At 52.2% G+C, this 17,436-nt stretch overlaps 6 protein-coding genes across 6 annotated transcripts; 4 read left to right on the forward strand and 2 right to left on the reverse strand.

Annotated features, from left to right (window-relative positions):
• Positions 1-1,756: 1,756 nt before the first annotated feature.
• On the forward strand, positions 1,757-3,148 carry HMPREF1120_00241 (mannan endo-1,6-alpha-mannosidase; the record flags this gene model as incomplete). The annotated part of the gene is made up of 1 exon (XM_009154234.1): positions 1,757-3,148. One exon carries the CDS (start codon positions 1,757-1,759, stop codon positions 3,146-3,148), a length of 1,392 nt encoding a protein of 463 aa, XP_009152482.1.
• Positions 3,149-4,229: 1,081 nt separating this feature from the next.
• On the reverse strand, positions 4,230-6,123 carry HMPREF1120_00242 (uncharacterized protein). The gene is made up of 2 exons (XM_009154235.1): positions 5,357-6,123; positions 4,230-5,190 (listed from the first exon to the last, which is right to left on the reverse strand). The coding sequence occupies exons 1-2, from the start codon at positions 5,643-5,645 to the stop codon at positions 4,487-4,489; spliced, it is 993 nt and encodes a 330-aa protein (XP_009152483.1). The 5' UTR covers positions 5,646-6,123; the 3' UTR covers positions 4,230-4,486.
• Positions 6,124-6,728: 605 nt separating this feature from the next.
• HMPREF1120_00243 (uncharacterized protein) lies at positions 6,729-7,920 on the reverse strand. Its single transcript, XM_009154236.1, has one exon. The coding sequence runs from the start codon at positions 7,280-7,282 to the stop codon at positions 6,953-6,955; it is 330 nt and encodes a 109-aa protein (XP_009152484.1). The 5' UTR covers positions 7,283-7,920; the 3' UTR covers positions 6,729-6,952.
• A 1,079-nt stretch (positions 7,921-8,999) lies between these two features.
• On the forward strand, positions 9,000-10,495 carry HMPREF1120_00244 (uncharacterized protein; the record flags this gene model as incomplete). The annotated part of the gene is made up of 3 exons (XM_009154237.1): positions 9,000-9,356; positions 9,420-9,973; positions 10,039-10,495. 3 exons carry the CDS (start codon positions 9,000-9,002, stop codon positions 10,493-10,495), a joined length of 1,368 nt encoding a protein of 455 aa, XP_009152485.1.
• Positions 10,496-11,036: 541 nt separating this feature from the next.
• On the forward strand, positions 11,037-12,858 carry HMPREF1120_00245 (uncharacterized protein; the record flags this gene model as incomplete). The annotated part of the gene is made up of 5 exons (XM_009154238.1): positions 11,037-11,293; positions 11,409-12,052; positions 12,214-12,479; positions 12,569-12,623; positions 12,686-12,858. The coding sequence occupies 5 exons, from the start codon at positions 11,037-11,039 to the stop codon at positions 12,856-12,858; spliced, it is 1,395 nt and encodes a 464-aa protein (XP_009152486.1).
• Positions 12,859-13,486: 628 nt separating this feature from the next.
• HMPREF1120_00246 (uncharacterized protein) lies at positions 13,487-16,649 on the forward strand (the record flags this gene model as incomplete). The annotated part of the gene is made up of 2 exons (XM_009154239.1): positions 13,487-14,320; positions 14,397-16,649. 2 exons carry the CDS (start codon positions 13,487-13,489, stop codon positions 16,647-16,649), a joined length of 3,087 nt encoding a protein of 1,028 aa, XP_009152487.1.
• Positions 16,650-17,436: the final 787 nt, after the last annotated feature.

Below are 17,436 nucleotides of genomic sequence, written 5' to 3' on the forward strand. Positions count from 1 at the left end.
TTTGAGGACCACTGATGACATCGAAACCAGGCTCAGCCTTCTTGATGGGATTGTCGTGTCTGCCTTGGAGGAAGGACCGTCGTTTAAGTCTCGGGCGGGAGCAGCCTAATACGAGCAGGGGAACCAAGGTAGCCGGTTTCGGTTGACCATCTTTGGGAACGGGCCTTGCAGAGGGGAGTTCATGTTTGCGATGATGAACATGGCGGGGATGGATTGGCCGATTGTCACCATTATTTACTGCTACTGCCAGGGGATGCTGCATTACTGGCTGCCGATTAACAGTACCACTATAGTAGACGGTTACTTTGCTGCAGTTGCAACGCAACACTCGCACAGTTTCAGCAACCGTTTCTGCCGGGTCAGAGACCAGACCCGGGAACTTGACGGCGCCGGATTGATCGGCCGTTGTACCCCTGAGCAGGGAGGGTGCTTCTGGCTGACTGCAGTGGCCATCTTGTGCTGCAGGTACCTACAGTACCTAAACAAAACGACTTCAAGTTAGGAGGGTGCACAATCCCATTCACGTTGTCGGTAGAACACTGCTCGAGGTTATTGTGCCTGAGCACCAACTACTACTGTAAAATACAGCTTCCTGTGTAGTACGGAGGTCCAGCTCAAGCTCGGCGCGGCCAAGATGCCACGGACTCCGCGGGGCTGGGTGCCAATAATGCCCAAGTAGGACAGTATGAGGCTCTTCAAGTTACCGACAACTTGGAGTGCTTGTACACTGTTGTATACCGTCGCCAAAGACAAGACTGAATGTCACCGCACCTGTTTGAGGCTGTCAGTCAACTGCTCTTGCTATACGATTACCTCTCGTGCACCGCCGGTGACAGCTGAGACCGGGAGATTGAGCGCCAGATGTTACAAAACGCAGGCGGGCGGCCAAATCTAAGACAAGTGGAGCTGGAAGGAAGAGGCAGACTCGACCCTCCAGGCCCATCACGGCCGTCAACACCCATGCCAGGCCTATCCCAGGTCTCTCCCAGACCCCCTTCGGCCCTCCAAGCTCAGCAAAAACCCATCGACCGCCCATCAGTTTTCCACTCGTGCCCGTCAGATGCCCGTCGGGGTGGAGCATCCACGCGTTTTGCTTCCTTCTGCTCGCTCGCCTCCAGCCTCTCATTCGCCGTCTGGCAAGCACTTTCACAGCTTCAAACACTTTTTGCGCACATCCTCCCCTCCACCGCATTTCCTGTTCCAGTTCGACTGTGAGCTCAGTGCCGCATCGGCTACAGGACCCATGCCATGCCAGTGGTTCCGGGGGCTGTGCAACTAAAATAACAATTACATGAGGTACTAGTACTAAGAAACTATCACTACTAGCATGACCCTATACTTCAATTCCAAGTTTCTTCGACACCTCCGCAACTTGGACCTCCAGCTTTGCTCGACATCTGTTAAGCGGCCGATGTGCCGCCTCCTGAAACTCTGGTAGACAAGACGGTTGTGATTCTTTCCTTCGTTATATTTTTCTATACCATATTTGTTGCCTTATATTATTGCATATACCGGCTATCCGGCCACCTGGTCTCGTCACCTCGCGCCAGCCTCATTCGCGTATCGAATTGCGCAGGGCCATCTGCAGAGCCCCTGACAGATCTCAGACCTCACTTGCGGTGCTCATTTTCTCACTACTGGCCCTGATGACTGCGCCCTCTCGATATACATATACTCCTCTCCATTGTTGAAGAAGCAAAATTCTCACTATTGGACTTCTTTCCATCGTTGAATCACATACGTCCGCTTGTCGAAAATGAGACTACCGTTCCTTCTATTCGCACCCCTGGTGGCCGCAATTACCGTCGATGTGAGCTCCGTTTCCTCGATCAAGTCGGCCGCCTCCACCATCGCCTACGACATGATGACAACCTACACTGGGAACCAAACCGGCGGGATTCCAGGTCTGCTTCCGGGCTCCTTGAGCTGCAACCCCAACAATCCCGAAGTCTACTGTTGGTGGGAAGCCGGTGCCATGTGGGGAGCCTTGATCAACTACTGGCAATATACCAACGACACAACCTACAATCCTGTCGTTACTCAGGCGCTGCAATTCCAGCGAGGTCCAGACGACAACTTCAACCCTCCCAACCAGTCGCGAAGTATGGGTGTGGATGACCAGGCTTTCTGGTCGTTTTCGGCACTGGACGCGGTCGAGGCCAATTTCCCCGAATCGTCCAACAAAGACGACCCGTCTTGGCTGTCCTTGGCGCAGGGAGTGTTCAACTTTCAGAAAGAGCTGTGGGATACTGCCACGTGCGGAGGTGGATTCAGGTGGCAGGTATACTCTTTCAACGCCGGTTACAACTTGAAGAACACCGTTTCCAACGGCGGCAACTTCCAGCTGGCCGCACGGCTGGCCTACATCACCGGAAACCAGACCTACGCAGACTGGGCGACACAAGTATGGGATTGGATGGAAGGCAGTCCGTTGCTGCAGAACGACACTGACAGTGGCATCATGTACATCTGGGATAACACCGACTCCAACAACAACTGCACCACCGTCGCGAATTTCGTATGGACCTACAACTATGGAATCATGCTCTCGGGTGCCGCGTACATGTACAACTACACCAATGGGAGCGAGCTATGGCTGGATCGGGTCAACTCGATCCTCGACAGCTCGTACAAGTTGTTTTTCCCTTCCAAATATGGAGGCAACATCATGTATGAGCTGCAGTGTGAAGAGGCCAAGAATTGTAACCAAGATCAAAAGAGTTTCAAGGCGTATTTGGCAAGGTGGATGGCCGTCACCAGTCTCATCGTGCCCAGCACCGCCGACAGCATCAAGCCCAAATTGGCCGCTAGTGCCTCTGGCGCCGCCGGCCAATGCAGTGGTGGAGATTCAGGCCGCAAATGTGGTATGCAGTGGTACACGACTACCTGGGATGGCACGAATGGCGTGGGTCAGGAAATGTCGGCGCTCTCCGTCATCGGCGCAAATCTCATCGACGCCAGTATGTCGCCTCTCTCGCTCAGAACGGGCGCCAAGTCCGAGAGTGATCCGGATGCTGGCTCGGATGCCTCGACGGATCCGACTGCCAACTACAAGAAGATCACTACAAAGGACAAGGCAGGTGCCGGCATCTTGACGATTCTGGTCGTCTTCTTCGTCATTGGAGGTGCTGTATGGATCGTGCTATGAAGTCCGGTTGGTCTCAAAATCTCAAAACGTCAGATGGGTGTCTGTTTGTCGATTGTCTCGTTGGCCGTACACCTGCCACGGAGCATCTTGCTGATTGCTGCAAAATGTCCTGGGTGTCTTTCTTTCACGATCCTTGGGCGCGGCGGCGTTCCAATCATTCCATGACAAAGCGGCCAGGGCGTACCACAAAAACGAGATTATAGCCGTGTCAAGCAAGAGAAGGAAGAGAAGACGTGGCCACACCTGCATAGAAGGCTCGGTGTGACGAGCAAGTTAACTCGCGCAAAATCTCCAGGAGCGTCGGAAGGGAAAGAGCTGGCCCCTGCAACCCAAAGCCCGGCAGCTGGATCTGGACATATCTCGACCTTGCTTCTGACTGAGTCTGAGCCAGATTACACGGCCACCGAAGACAGCTTCCGTCCGCTTATGGGTCCGGGGGGAAAACAGGGCCACGATCGTACTGGACCCTCGAGCCAGCGCGGACGACACTCTCTCACTCACTTGCACATGGAGGTTCGAGTGCAAAAAGAAACATTGCGCCCCAGCGTCCATTAACTGAAGTGCAAGAAGACTGCCGCATGGGCATAAAAATATGAACAAATTCTTGTGCTGTCAACCAAGGCCAAGATTGATGATACGAATGATATGAGGCGGGTCGCATCGGATTGGATTGGTCGTTGGTCGTTGATCCTTTTTTTGTGAGGAGACGGGAATGGCATCTCTACAATTTCATTTTGCAAGTTGGACAGGTGATGGTATATATCCTGCACGGAGCCTTGCATTTTGCGTGTATATCTCTTGGATTTGGGTGCAAGTGTTTGTTATATATCCATTATACTGTCTGTACATTTAGTCCGAGTGCGGAATGCAGAGCAGGCGCAAAAGCAAGAGTAGGGACATACCTTGTGCATATACGCGTCCGCATATACTTACACATATACACATGCCCTGGCATCCAAACTTGGGCCTGGGTTCGCTTTTTTTGGTGTGTACGCATTGATACTAATCTTTTCAATTGCCGGTCGGATTCGATGGATTACAGTATTGTAGTTCTGTCGACAAGTGTATGCAGATACACATATGCGCTGTATACACAAATATGTAAGTACTTAGTTAGGCAGGTATATACCTAGGTACAGTAGTTATCTGTCGTTATAATGCCAGAATAAAAAGGAAACAACAATTCCTAAAAATATCTGCTCTCACATATATAAATCACAATACATTGTTTGAATCTGCCAGACTGCCAGAGACTGCCCATCTATTCTGTCCAACTGCATCGCATCGCACGCATGCACGCATAGAGGCATTCGCCAGCGTTGCTTTGAACTAATTTACTCAAGACCACCCAGTACAGTCGTCGATCCACTGGGTGGCAGAACATTCGATGAAGTCGACCTGTCTCTTCTCCAGTGCCTCGTCAGAGACAATGTCCCTCTTGACCACTGCGGAATCAGTTTCGCCCTCGTCCTCACCCTCGTCCTCATTCTCACCTTCACCGTCGTCGCCACCGTCATCCTCCTCCTCGTCGCCGCCGTCGTCAAACGACCGTTTGCTGATGAGGGAGACGGCGTCTGCTCTTTGTTTATGATTTATAGCACCAGCAGTGGCCTCAGTTACACCACTGTCTTCAGTGGGGATGTCGGTGGGGAACCCAGCAGCAGCAGCACCAAGTTGACGCTTGGCCACGGTGTCAGCGTCGGTATCGGTCTGGGTGTCGGTCGAGGGCTCGGTCTGTTCGGAACCAGTCCAGCCGGTACAGTCGTCGATCCACTGGCTGGCGGAACAAGGGACGAACGGCACGTCTCGTCGTTTGAGGTCGTGCAGTTCCGTTGTTGTTCCGGTAGATGCAAATTCGGATACGGCCTCAGGTTCAGCAGCGCCGCCGAAGCCGAGCAACGTGTTCCAAGTGTCCGCGGTGGATTTTTCGCTGGTGCCCAGGGCGCGGATCTTGGCTTGTGCCGATCGGCAGAGAGTCTGGGCTGCGGCATTGGCGCCGCACATGCTGCTGAGGTTGTCGCAGATGCGGTTTGTGATGATGTCTTGACATAAGTGAACCAAGGTTAGACAAGGAATCTAGACAGAAGGAGATATAGAACTCTCTGGGGAAGGGATGTGTTCGAGAGCAGAAGGTCTCTGCGTTCAATTGATTGTGACAGAGTGACATTGGATTTGATTGGGCAGGAACTGGGTGTTTGCTTTACTTACTCGGGTTCGACGCCCCTGCTTGACCCTCGGCGCAAAGGGAATCGGCAGGCAGGAAAACAGAATCCGTTACGGCTCGGCCTCCCATGCCACCTTCATACTTCACCGTCACAAATTTCATCGTTGGGAGACACAGTCCAAAGTCGGCCTCGTCCTGAAGAATCACTGTTTCTGTTCGTGTTTGGCTGCTGTACTGTTTCACAGTGACGTGGCCATGTCCCGCGGGCTTAAGAGCGGCGGCGGAAGCTGAGCCCGCCACGAGCAGAGCAAGGGCGCTAGTCTTGAGAATCATGTTGTTGTTGGATTGTTGCGTTTAGCTTTGGATGAGGAGCTGATGAGGTGTCTTGGCTTCTTGCCGAGGGCAAATGGCAATATATGGCTAGATATATGACTGACAGAGAAAAGACTTGCAAGACTAACAAACAATGCCCGACCAGCGGTAGTGATTGAGAACGAAGGCTGAAAATGCAGAAGCAAAAGGGGCAAAGGAATGACACAGGTGAGTACTGAGTGGAGGAGAGAGAGAAAATTCGGCCTTGACAAAGTGAATATAAAGTCTTGGAAGGATGAAAAATATAGTAAAAGTGAAAGTATTCTGAGCGGATGGTGCAGGTCCCGGGCGGGTGTTTCGACATTGAGGCAGCCAATGTCAGATATTTTGTTTCACGTGTTTTGGCAGGGGTTCAGCCCAGGTTTGTCAATGTCCCCAACTCGAGCGATCGCTTACCTTTTCTTGCAAGAGTGCCTGTGGCAAAATCAATAGTGATGTATCTGCGTGATCAACATGTATTTGCTGGACTAGCAAAGTTAGCAACATTTACGCATTGCTGCATATGCACAGGCGGGAGCACGGAAGCCGGAGAGCTGGACTGGGCGTGTGCATGTACGACTGCCGTGCCTCTGGAGCTTCGCTGCTCGAGAATCCATAGCTGGTTTTTCATGCTAATTGGAATATTCTGTCCCTGGCCGTAGAGGTACTCAAGTTCTGCTTCGCACAATGAAGCAGACGAGTGGGGGGTGTGGCGGGTTACAGGACCTGCGTCTGCTCAAGATCCTAAGCGGAGACAGCATCAGTCTGACTGCCAAAAATGGTAGCAGCATGAGACAGAAGTGACGAGATCTATGACAGATCCTCCTTGAAGAGAGCTGGACTGGTAGATAAAAGGGTGTTTCCAAGAAGATGCTGAAGCGCAAACTGCAGCAGAAGGAAACATGGGTATGTCGTGCATTCCAGAAACAGACTAGTCAGGAGTTGAGCATACCACGTGACCAGACCTTTGGGCGGGATCACGTGGCTTACAGCCGGCGACGTCATGCGGTGCGAGTCTTAGAGCAGCAACTTGAAGTGATCACATCAGGACGAACACTTTTTGAAGGGTCTCTGTAACATTCATCGTTATTAATTGATTCAAGATCAAGCGATCGAGTCCCTGTAATAGTGACCCCTAGTGATCAGAGCTCGCGATGTCCGAGCAAGAGCCGAGAGTCACGCTGTTGTCAGCACGGTCACTGCAGAGGTGGATGACTGGCCAAACCAAAGTGTGCGCAAGTGTGTTATCAGAGGTGACATGTGTGCTACTATGTATTCTTCGACCCCTCCTATACATTGTATAGCACATCTCTCAAGTCAGGATGGTCATGGTTCGATCTATTCCCAGGAAAAGAAAAGTACCCTGATATACCCAAGGGATCTTGACCCTGTCGGTTGACTGATTCGCAGTCAGGTACTACAACGTTGTATGTACCATTGAGCACAACATCTAACAACTGATATGGCATGGAGAGACCTGATGTCTTGTGATGCCGTCGATTTGTCGTGATACATGGCGAGATGTGTTGTTCTGGAATCGAGATCTTCGGAATGCAGGCCACTCCACTGTTCCAACAGGAGGTCTGCGCCCACAACAGCGCCATACCCTCACCAGGCATGCTGCAACGCTTCTATTGGTTGCAACTGACTTATCATTGCTGAGAGATCCTCCGGCGTCGACCCTGACCGTCTCCAGGGAACATCCGCGTCTGGAAATCCAGCAAGAATGTGGATCGGTCAGCGGTAAGCGACGGTACTATACAACATTGTAGGTGTTTTCACTTCGATCCCACCAATTGGTGCGCATTCTATCGCAATTGCTTGCGACAGGTGTGTTGTATCGAGGCATCTTTTGCACACATCTCCATGCGTCCGGTCTGAAGACTGCTTGATGAATGAGAGAAGATAGGAGCACCCCAATATGAACAGCCTGAGGTATGTCAATCTTGTACCTGTCAAGTGTTCCGTCGATGTCCGGGCTGTTTGAGAGGCATCGTGCGCGGGTTGAGCAACCGTGTGGACATGTCACTACCCGATGGGTTTGAAACAACACAGAGAGGACAGCAGCACAGCATCTGGCAACCCACTACTGGAGTTCTCGGCGCATGATGGTTTCTGGAGGATTTCCAACACCGAGACATCTACAACGTTGTAAGGTGGAAGTGTAGTTCCTTCTCGGTACGTGCACATGCAAAATGTTTCACACACGTCAGTGTGCATGGTTGCAACCATCCCAAACGGTCACCGCCAAAAAGCCAGACGTTGCTAAAGGACTCGATCGGGCTGGGGCAGACCAGACCCACCATCCGAAACACGGCGTCAAGCTACTACTACTGGCCGTTTCATGCACAGCCTCTCTTATTATCCTTGGACATCAACCACCATTCTGCATGGGAATGCTACCGTGGATGTATCGTCCAAGAAGAATAATTATGAGCCGCAGGCGCATGTATCGAGGTGGTTTGCCATACGCCTCAAGCCTTATCGGAGCCACGGGTACAGTGGAGGAAGACTCGTGCTGGACTGGGTGGCCTGGCGGTGTGAGGAAGCGGCTATGTGACATGTGGCTGACAGAAAAAGGTCTCTACAGCACGTTACGAGAATCTTCTGCCACGAAAAGGTGCTAATGTGGTAAACCTGCGGAATTTTTGTTAAGACGGTGGGTGTTGTTGACAGCGGACCAATAGGAATGCAAGAAGAGCATCTGAGGCTTTTCGGTTGCGCTCTGTCAAAACAGATGCTGGCTTATCATTGGTTCGATGCGACGCCCTATCTCTCGCTTGGGCATCGAGATTCTTTTGCATTCCTTTGTTGGACACCGCTCATCGGATTGCGTTCGGAAACTCCCCAACAACTCGCTTTCTAGCGCGCTAAACGCCGAGACTCTCACTTGGTGCAACCACGATATTTGCTTGACGTGTCGGCGCGGGCCACCGATAACACCTTCGGCAGCGCCATAATAGCTCAGCCATCCCGATCAGGCAATAACAATACTACTCTGGGCTGGCTGGCTGCAAGGGCGAATCGGCGATGCAAAGGAAGTTGCGTGCTCTTTAGCACCATGTGCGAGACACACTCGTGGCCCATCCGCCATGGTCCAGAAGTAGGCCGAAGATTCCATCAACGCATCTCTACAGACAACCAGGCCAGCATGGTCATCGCCGGAGATCGGGAAACATGAGAAGTTCTTCCAGCATCGCGAGGATAATATGGCCAGGCCATCCCACTCATTTCCACTCCCAGCACTTCCCAAGACTCCTCATCCACAATCGTTGTTTCCTTTCGCGCCCAAACGCACCACACATTCGTTCAACTACAACTAGAGCAATCCTCAACATGCGTGTGTTCCTCTTCCAGACGGCCAAGGGCCTCTTCAGCTCTTCTGGCGGCTATAGATCGAATCTGATGCTGCTGAAATATCTCGCTTCGCGGGGACATGCAGCCGCCCAATTATGCTATGTTTGGGATGGAGAGGTCGAGAACTACTGTGATGAGATGGTAGCGAATGGAATGGACCCTGAGCTTGAATTTGACAAAGTAACCGTGCCAGTGGATGACGACACCAACGTCGACCTGAGAACGTACTCGTTCATCGATGCGGACGGCCTGAGGAACCTTGCAATCAACCTGGCCGATTTCCACAAGATCCTTCCTGACCAAGAGCTGGCAAAAGATGCAGCTCGATTCATAGAAGTGAGTATACACCATAGGATTCTTGCCCTTTGCACCGGACCGTAGACTAATATTTGTTTGTAGGACGGCCTAGTCAGCACCCGGCTGCAAGTCTTCATTCTGCTCTTGAATGGGTACCTGGGGCAATTCCGCCCAACACATGTCATCTTCAACGATGGTTTGGCCATGAAAGCAACTTCGATCATGCCTTCACTTCGCCACGTCTGCCGGATATGCATCGTACACACTGCTGAGCAACTGCCATTCGGACCCTATGCGGGTGGAATCTCGGGATCAGCCTACTCGAAGAGCGAACACAAGTTGCTGATGGGCCTTGATGGCATCTGGTCCGTGTCGCAAGCCCTCAAGAACTATGCGCGTGAATACGGTCAGCTCAACACCACCTTCCATGTTCACCATCCGTGGACCTATCTCGATAGCAAGACTCGTGGTCTACCGCTCCGACGGCGGAACTGGGACAAAGACCTCGTGGGTATCGTGAACCCATGCCCGGTCAAGGGTAGTTCAATATTCCACGCATTAGCCAAACGGTGTCCACAATTTAAGTTTGCGGCGTGGTCAAGTTGGGGGATGGACAACAAGCTAGAGAAGCAACTTCGGGCACTGTCAAACGTTGAGTAAGTATTATTACCATTTTCCCCGATATGTCTGAGCAAAGTTACTGACTCGTGGTCTGAAACAGCCTCCGTCCAAGTATTCGAGACATGGAAGAAGCCTGGGCTCAGATCAAAGTCTTGCTCGTACCCTCTCTTTGGTTCGAGGCCTGGGGAATCGTGATTGTTGAAGCACAATCCAGAGGGATTCCAGTGATTGCCTCGGATGCAGGCGCCATCCCAGAGGCGAAGCTCGGCATCCCCCCCATCATTCACGTCAACATGCTGAGCGGCGAGAGGAACGAGGAAGGATATGTCGTTCCGGAACAGGACATTGAACCTTGGGTCGAGGCCCTCAACAAGTTGATGACGGACAAGGAGTACTATGAAGAGATTTCGGAGCGGGCCAGGTCAGAAACCGCCTTGTGGCTGGCAGGACTGGATGAGACCGCCTTGGAACGGTGGCTGCTCGAGCTCTCGGCTCAAAAGAGATTATACGACGGCCCAACTCCGTCCAGCGTCTCAGCGAGAGCAATCTGCGCGTGATGAGTTCTGTTCTTTTGACGCAATGTTGTCACGATCAAGTTTGCGGCATATAAAGGCGTTGGGGGTTCGCTACCGTGGGATGACGGGGACATTTATGTTATACACGATATGAACGATACACATGATACAGATGATATCAATAAATTAATTCTTAATGAACGAAATTCCATATCTTCGAGATCACATTCTTAGCCCCACGTTTATCTGCCCTTTCCTCCGGATCCTACCCCAACCGGGGAAGCAAGGTATCTGTGGCATCCCACTTTGTTCGTGTCTCTGCGCTGTTGTCTGTTGTTTGGAAGTCAACCAACAAGAATGTACTTTTCACACTACTAGCTCAGGGAGCCCATCGTCGATCGCTTCTATCCTCGTATCTCATTGTCAAGCGATGACTGATATTCCGAAGATCAACCGAGACAATAACTTGAACCTCCCCCGACCAGCGACCCAGAAAAGGAGTTGCTTTGGTCTTCTTATCTCGACCGATGAAAACCCCTGGTTTCCTTTCTGAAAAGTGCCTCAAGGCCATAGCCTAAGAGCCATGGAATTGCAATCCCGACGTTCAGACACACGCAGCCAGAGCAACGACCACGGCCACGGCCACGGCCATGAATCGGATCATGAGCCGCACGAAGGACCTGAGACTCAGAGCCAGAAGCTCGACCGGCGGTCCATCCTGAAACTGGTCTGCGCCGGCTTCTCATTCTTCCTCGCCGGCACCAACGATGGCACAACTGGCCCGCTGCTACCGTACATGTTGCACGAGTACAACATAAGTACAGGATTGGTGACTGTCATGTGTGTCGCTCACTACACTTTTCTCTCACATATTCCCCCTTTTCTATTCTTTCATGACATCTCCCTTAACACATCTGTACTGTACCTTCTGACAAGGATGCGTTTCGGTCATTAGATACGTAGCCACCTTCGCCGGCTGGTTCCTGTCCGCATTGACAAACACGCACTTGACGACGACTCTCCGTCTATCTCTGGGCGCAACGCTTCTTCTGGGGGCTGGATTGCAATTACTTTCCCAACTCCTGCGATTCTGGAACCCCCCGTTCGGTTTGTTCGTTGTGACTTTTTTCCTAACGGCGCTGGGCCAGGCGTACCAGGACAGTTACTCCAACACGTACGTTGCGACTGTGCCCGGGGCGCACCGATGGTTGGGCTTCATTCATGCCATGTACATGCTTGGCTGTCTCACTGGTCCTTTTATAGCCACTCCGCTCGCCAGCCATACGCGTTGGCACTATACTTATGCCGCCGAGGCCGGGCTGGGGGTGGTGAATCTGGCCTTCGTGGCAGGCGCCTTTGGGTCGGAGATGTTTGCCGACAGCAAACGAAAGAGAAAGACCGCCTTTGAAACTGCGAGAGATGGCAATGCTCCTCAAGGTGATGAAATTGTTGCTTCCCTCGAAAGCCAGCAGGATTCCGCCCCCGGATCCCGGAATGTCCAGGCTCTCAATGAGATCCGCCAGACTTTGAAACTACGAGCAGTCTGGCTGGTGAGCTTGTTTTTCTTTTTCTTCCTCGGCGCTGTCATCACGGCCGGAGGTACGTATACAGCCCTCTTATGTATTCGACCTCGACGAATCTTCATTTCCACACACTTAAAACCCTCTTTTGCTCCATTTCCCTCTCAGTTGCCACCCCAATAATCTCGCTGCCCAATGCTTCATCATAATACTCTGCAGCCATGCTGACTCTTGACTCAGGCTGGGTCGTCGAATACCTCGTCCGCGTCCGAAAAGGCGGCCTATCCAGCATGGGCTACGCGCCCACGGGCTTTTACGGCGGCGGCTTCCTGGGCCGCCTATTACTCGCGGAGCCGACCCACCGATTCGGCGACCGACGCATGGTCTTTGGATATATCGTCGCCTGTATCGCCTTACAGGTCATGTTCTGGACCATTCCGAACATCGTGGCCGGCGTCGTCCTGTACTCTGCACTCGGGTTTTTTTCCGGCCCCTTTTTTGTGAGTGTAAGTACTGTATATAATCTCGTTCCACCGATGCAAAGCGAATATAATACGCTCGCTGGGCCTGGCCTGCACTGACACCAAGTCTACAGGGCATCTCCGTAGCATCCAAACTATGTCCCAAATCCGTGCAAACGACCGCTCTAGGTAAGTTTTCTAACTCCTATGACCGAGTTGCCACGAACTTACAAGTTACTTACTACTACCAGGCTTCATCTTCGTCCTAGCCCAAGCTGGCGGCAGTCTCTTCCCCACACTCACGGGCCTGGTCGCCGCCCACGCCGGCGTCAAGGTTCTGCAACCTATCCTCGTGGCCTTGTTTGTTGGCACCGGTGTCAGTTGGTGGTTGGTCCCGAAAGTGGACAAGGTGAGAGACGTGTAAAGCGGAAACCACCATATACCACCAAAAGCCTTTGTAGCCCCGGCACCCTACTACCACCTCTATCTGTGCAAAATTGAAAATCTATCGAAAGCAGCATTTTCAGACTGAACAGAATCGTGGATTTTCTTGCCCGTGATGCGTAGCCGTAGGTCCGCAACCCGGGCGATTTGGATCAGTATTATATCCCTCCAAGCTCTCCGGACCTTAGCCCAGATCACATTGTACCAATTCCCCGTCATTACTGGCCTTCAAGTTGCCAGTGTACAGCAGTGTTCCGACGCCCCTAGGAGGATGACTAAGACGCGGACCGCCAGTCAAGAATAATGAGGGTCGGTTGCGGGATGATCCGGGGTTGAAGTTTGCAGTGTCCGGAGAGCAGAGCGCCTGCGTTCCAACTTCCTCGGCTATCTTGACTCCCGGGCGCTGTAACTGCACTCTGTACACTCCTGCACTGGCTGTGTCTTGCGTCCCTGTTCCGGTCGATCCTTAGTCCACCATTTGTTTTTTATTTTTTCTTCTTTTCGTCTTTCTTGTTCTTCGTCACTGCTGCAGGCCTGAAGATGAACACGTCCACGGCCTCTCGCCTCTACCCGCCAACATCTTCATGGGGTTGCAGGCATGTCCAAACATGGCAAGCTCCAAGACCGATCGTGTCGTCAAGAAAAGAGCGTCGCAGGCGTGCCACAACTGTCGAACCCGCAAAGTGAAATGCGACCTGATCACGTCAAGCGCCCCGTGTTCCAATTGCAGGCTCGATGAGGTGGAATGTGTGGTGGTCGAGTCCAAACGGAGCAGGAAATACCGGCTGCAGAAGCGTCGATTGAACGGCTTGAGCTCGCTGCCACCACTCACTCGAGCACCCCCCAAGTTGGAGACGCGATCGTCGTTCGCTTCGTCTAATGTCGCCCCAGAAGTTCTTGCCCATGAGGTTTCAAAGACGGTGAATGCAGTGTCAGATATCAGTCAGGGAGGTCGGCCGGAGGGTGGTCCGTTAGACTCGAAAGCATCTTCCACAGCGGCAAGTTCTTTCCAGGGCTCTCCTGGCAGTGCCACACCAACAGATGGTGTTCATGCAAAGATTGGTGATTATGCTAGGTCGGACGTGCTTCAATGTCCACCGCCCGTCAATCTACCATCCTATATCCGGGCACCACGGGCTGGAGTTCAGCCCGAGGACATTGAGATACTTCATCGTCGTGGGGCCCTAAGCATCCCGCCTGCTGAGCTGAGAGACCAGCTTCTCCGAAGCTATGTGCTCTTTGTCTACCCTTACATGCCGACCATAGACTTACAGGACTTTCTCGGGGCCCTTGATGGTCATGAGGGCTGCTCCAAGATTAGTCTGATGGTCTTTCAGGCTGTCATGTTTGCAGGTACCGCATACGTCGACCTGGACTTGCTTCAACAAGCTGGCTACGAGAGTCGAAGAGCCGCCAGGAGTGATATGTATCAAAAAGTTAAGGTATGGCTAGTCCCACATCCTCAAGGACTTTCTGCTGTTTGAGTATCCCACGCGTTGACATTCTGCTTTCACAAAGTTACTCTACGATTTCAATTGGGATGTCGACCGGATTGCGTTGGTCCAGTCCCTCCTCCTGATGAATTACTGGTATGTGTCGGAAAACGATCCTAAGGACCCGTGGCATTGGTTGGGTATCTGTATCTCGTTGGCCACGAGTATTGGGATGGACCAGACCGACACGTATGTCAGAGATGACCCTCGCACCCGTCGGCTATGGAGACGGATCTGGTGGTCTTGCGTGATGCGAGACAGAATCATGGCAATCACCATGCGAAGACGGATGCGCATCAGAGACGATGAAATCAGCCTCGCCATGTTGAGCGCCGATCTGGATTTTGACCTCGGCCCCATCACCACTACCATGCCAGCCCTTAGGGAATGCCGGTCTATGATAGACTCTTCGGTCAGAAAGATGCTGGCTGAGATGTATGTGGCCAAAACAAAACTGCTGTTGATAGTTGGAGACATCATCAACAGTTGTTACTCCTTGCGAGCTTTAGGTCGGTCGACCTGGGAGGTCACCATGCTCTATACGCCCAGGAGAGCCGACGCCATAAGACCCCATGACCTTGCTCGTCTGCAGGACGATTTGGAGAAATGGGAAGGGACTCTCCCACCGAGCTGCTGGCTTCGCACAAGTCCCGAAACTCGCGCCGGCCTCAACACAGACACGGCCTCTCCCATCGATAGCGGTACTGCTGATGCGACGACAGATGACGTTCTATTTCTTCACAGGAGTGTTCTGAAGATGCTGTTTTTGCTAGCCACTGAAGCGCTCAACAGACCACAGACTCTGTCCATGTCCAAAAGCAAGCATGGCATGGCCTCGGCAACAGACTCAATTCCGGCTGCTGGGGCTGGCGCTGCGACATCGACTTCTGCATCAACTTTAGCCTCGACTTCAACCTCAAAGGTCAAAGAAGCTGCCGCCAAAATGTCCGAGATCGTTATGTATCTTCAGGACCGAGACCTGGTCAAATACCTTCCGCCCATATCCGTTAGCTTCATGCTCCTCGCCATCGCGGCTTTTCTGGTCGAGGAAATCAAAACTACCAAGGCAGAGCCATCGCAGACTTCACCAGATGAACAGCTTCTAAGGAATCAGCAGCAACACGAGCAGCGGCAAAGACAGTTCCAGAACTGTGTCAGAACTCTCCTCGGTCTACGCGACAGATGGCCAATCGCCGACTCAGCTTGTGAGTTGGTAGCGCAAATGATGGCTAGGAGTCGGGGTGGGACGAAGCCGGCTCGCGGGACCGGTCTGTCTGCCGATCGAGGGAAGAATCTGCACGGCACTGCCACTGCTGCTGCTGCCGAAAACATGCTGGCAGTGACTACTACTGTTAGTCAATCGACCACCGGTCCCGCTGTGCAGTCAGTCTTTTCTGGCACCATTTTGGCACAACCCGCTTCCCGGATTCACGACCACGACAATGTTATGGGCATCACCAATGGTGTCAGTACAAGTCCCAATCCGGTTGATGATGCCACAAAAAGTGAGGTGAGAGCTGCAAGTCTAGACTCTCGACGGTTGTCTCAGTCTCTGCTGTCTCAAGGTGTTGCAGATGTCCAAAATCCAGTTTCCTTTGGCAATATAAATGATGGTTCTTCTGCCTTGTCATCATCATCATCATTACTTGCTCCCAATGCAAGTTTCATCCAGATGTCCAGCTGGACAGGGACAGGGACTGGGCCAGACGAGAAAGTGCTGGATTCGAAGGCAGCAGCAACAGTAGGGTCGTTCTTTGACTTGGACAGTCGTCATCGGCAGCATCAAACTCAACCCCAAACCCAAAATCATCACCACAACCACAACTCCCTCGACCACCCAAGCAGCCAACAACATCCCACTCGCCGCGGCCACAACCAGACGAATCCCGGACATGGACATGGATATGGGCATGCACACGGTCACATCGCAAACGGCCACGCCCTGTACATGGACATTGCTCTCGCCGAATGTTCTGCCCTGGCAGGAAGTGGTGCCGGTGGTGCTGTCGGCAATGCCAGTACCAGTGCCAGTGCCAGTGCCAGTGCCAGTGCCAGTGCCGGTACAGCTACAGGTCCGCTTAGCGGTGGTGCTGGCAGTGCTACCGGAATATTCGACACCAACACCACCCATCTGGAGGTTACAGATGGCGGATTTTGCTCCGATTTTGGGTTTGATCTGGACGACTTTGGATTCAATCACGGTTTCGATTTCAATTTCGACTTTGATTTCGATTTCGAGGCTTATTTTGATTCCAATCCGGAGAATCATATGGAATAGCCAGGACCATCATCATATCCATTTTGATTTTGCATCTTGCACTCAAGCCCGATCGGGGCGCCACCCCCCCGATGGACTCTGGAGCTGGAGAACCTGCATTGGTGTCAACTTTGAACTCGGGGCATCTCAGATGGGTTGTTCCTGCCCCTGGGGCCTGGCTGGCCTCTGTTCAAACTTCAGCGAGTGCGCAGCGCTACAGCTGTGCTGGGTGGGTTTAGCTAGCTACAGTATCTACATTACCCCCTGTGATGTCTGCATGTCCGAGTCCAGTCAGTTTCTGCAACACCGTCTATCTAATTTATACACTACTATTGTACATTACACTGATGGGCGGAAAGAAATCGGGTGTTCCTTTCGTTAGCTTGCTAGCTATCTCAAGATATCATGGCGCGCCATGGCGAGAGGAGATATCTTGACTGAGATAGTGATTTGAGTCCTAGTCAATGCCCACCACTGGCGGCGACACGAGTACTTGGAAGTTGGGTGTTATAGACACTTTTATATAGACGAAAGAGGCCCGTGAGAGCCGCGTGCCGACCAGCTATAAAATACCTTTGTAGTACTACCGACAGTATCTACTGCTGAGATATCAATCCTGACCCCGCCAGTGTGTGAGCAATGCCATAAAACACTACTACCCATGAAGGTGCAGCGGTGCAATGAACGATGAGCCATGTACATATGTATAAATCGTTCCTGTTCCTGTTCCTGTTCCTGTTCCTGTTCCTGTTCCTGTTCCTGTTCCTGTTCCTGTTCCTGTTCCTGTTCCTGTTCCTGTTCCTGTTCC

This window comes from Exophiala dermatitidis, assembly GCF_000230625.1.
Source record: "Exophiala dermatitidis NIH/UT8656 unplaced genomic scaffold supercont1.1, whole genome shotgun sequence".
Taxonomy (NCBI): domain Eukaryota; kingdom Fungi; phylum Ascomycota; class Eurotiomycetes; order Chaetothyriales; family Herpotrichiellaceae; genus Exophiala; species Exophiala dermatitidis.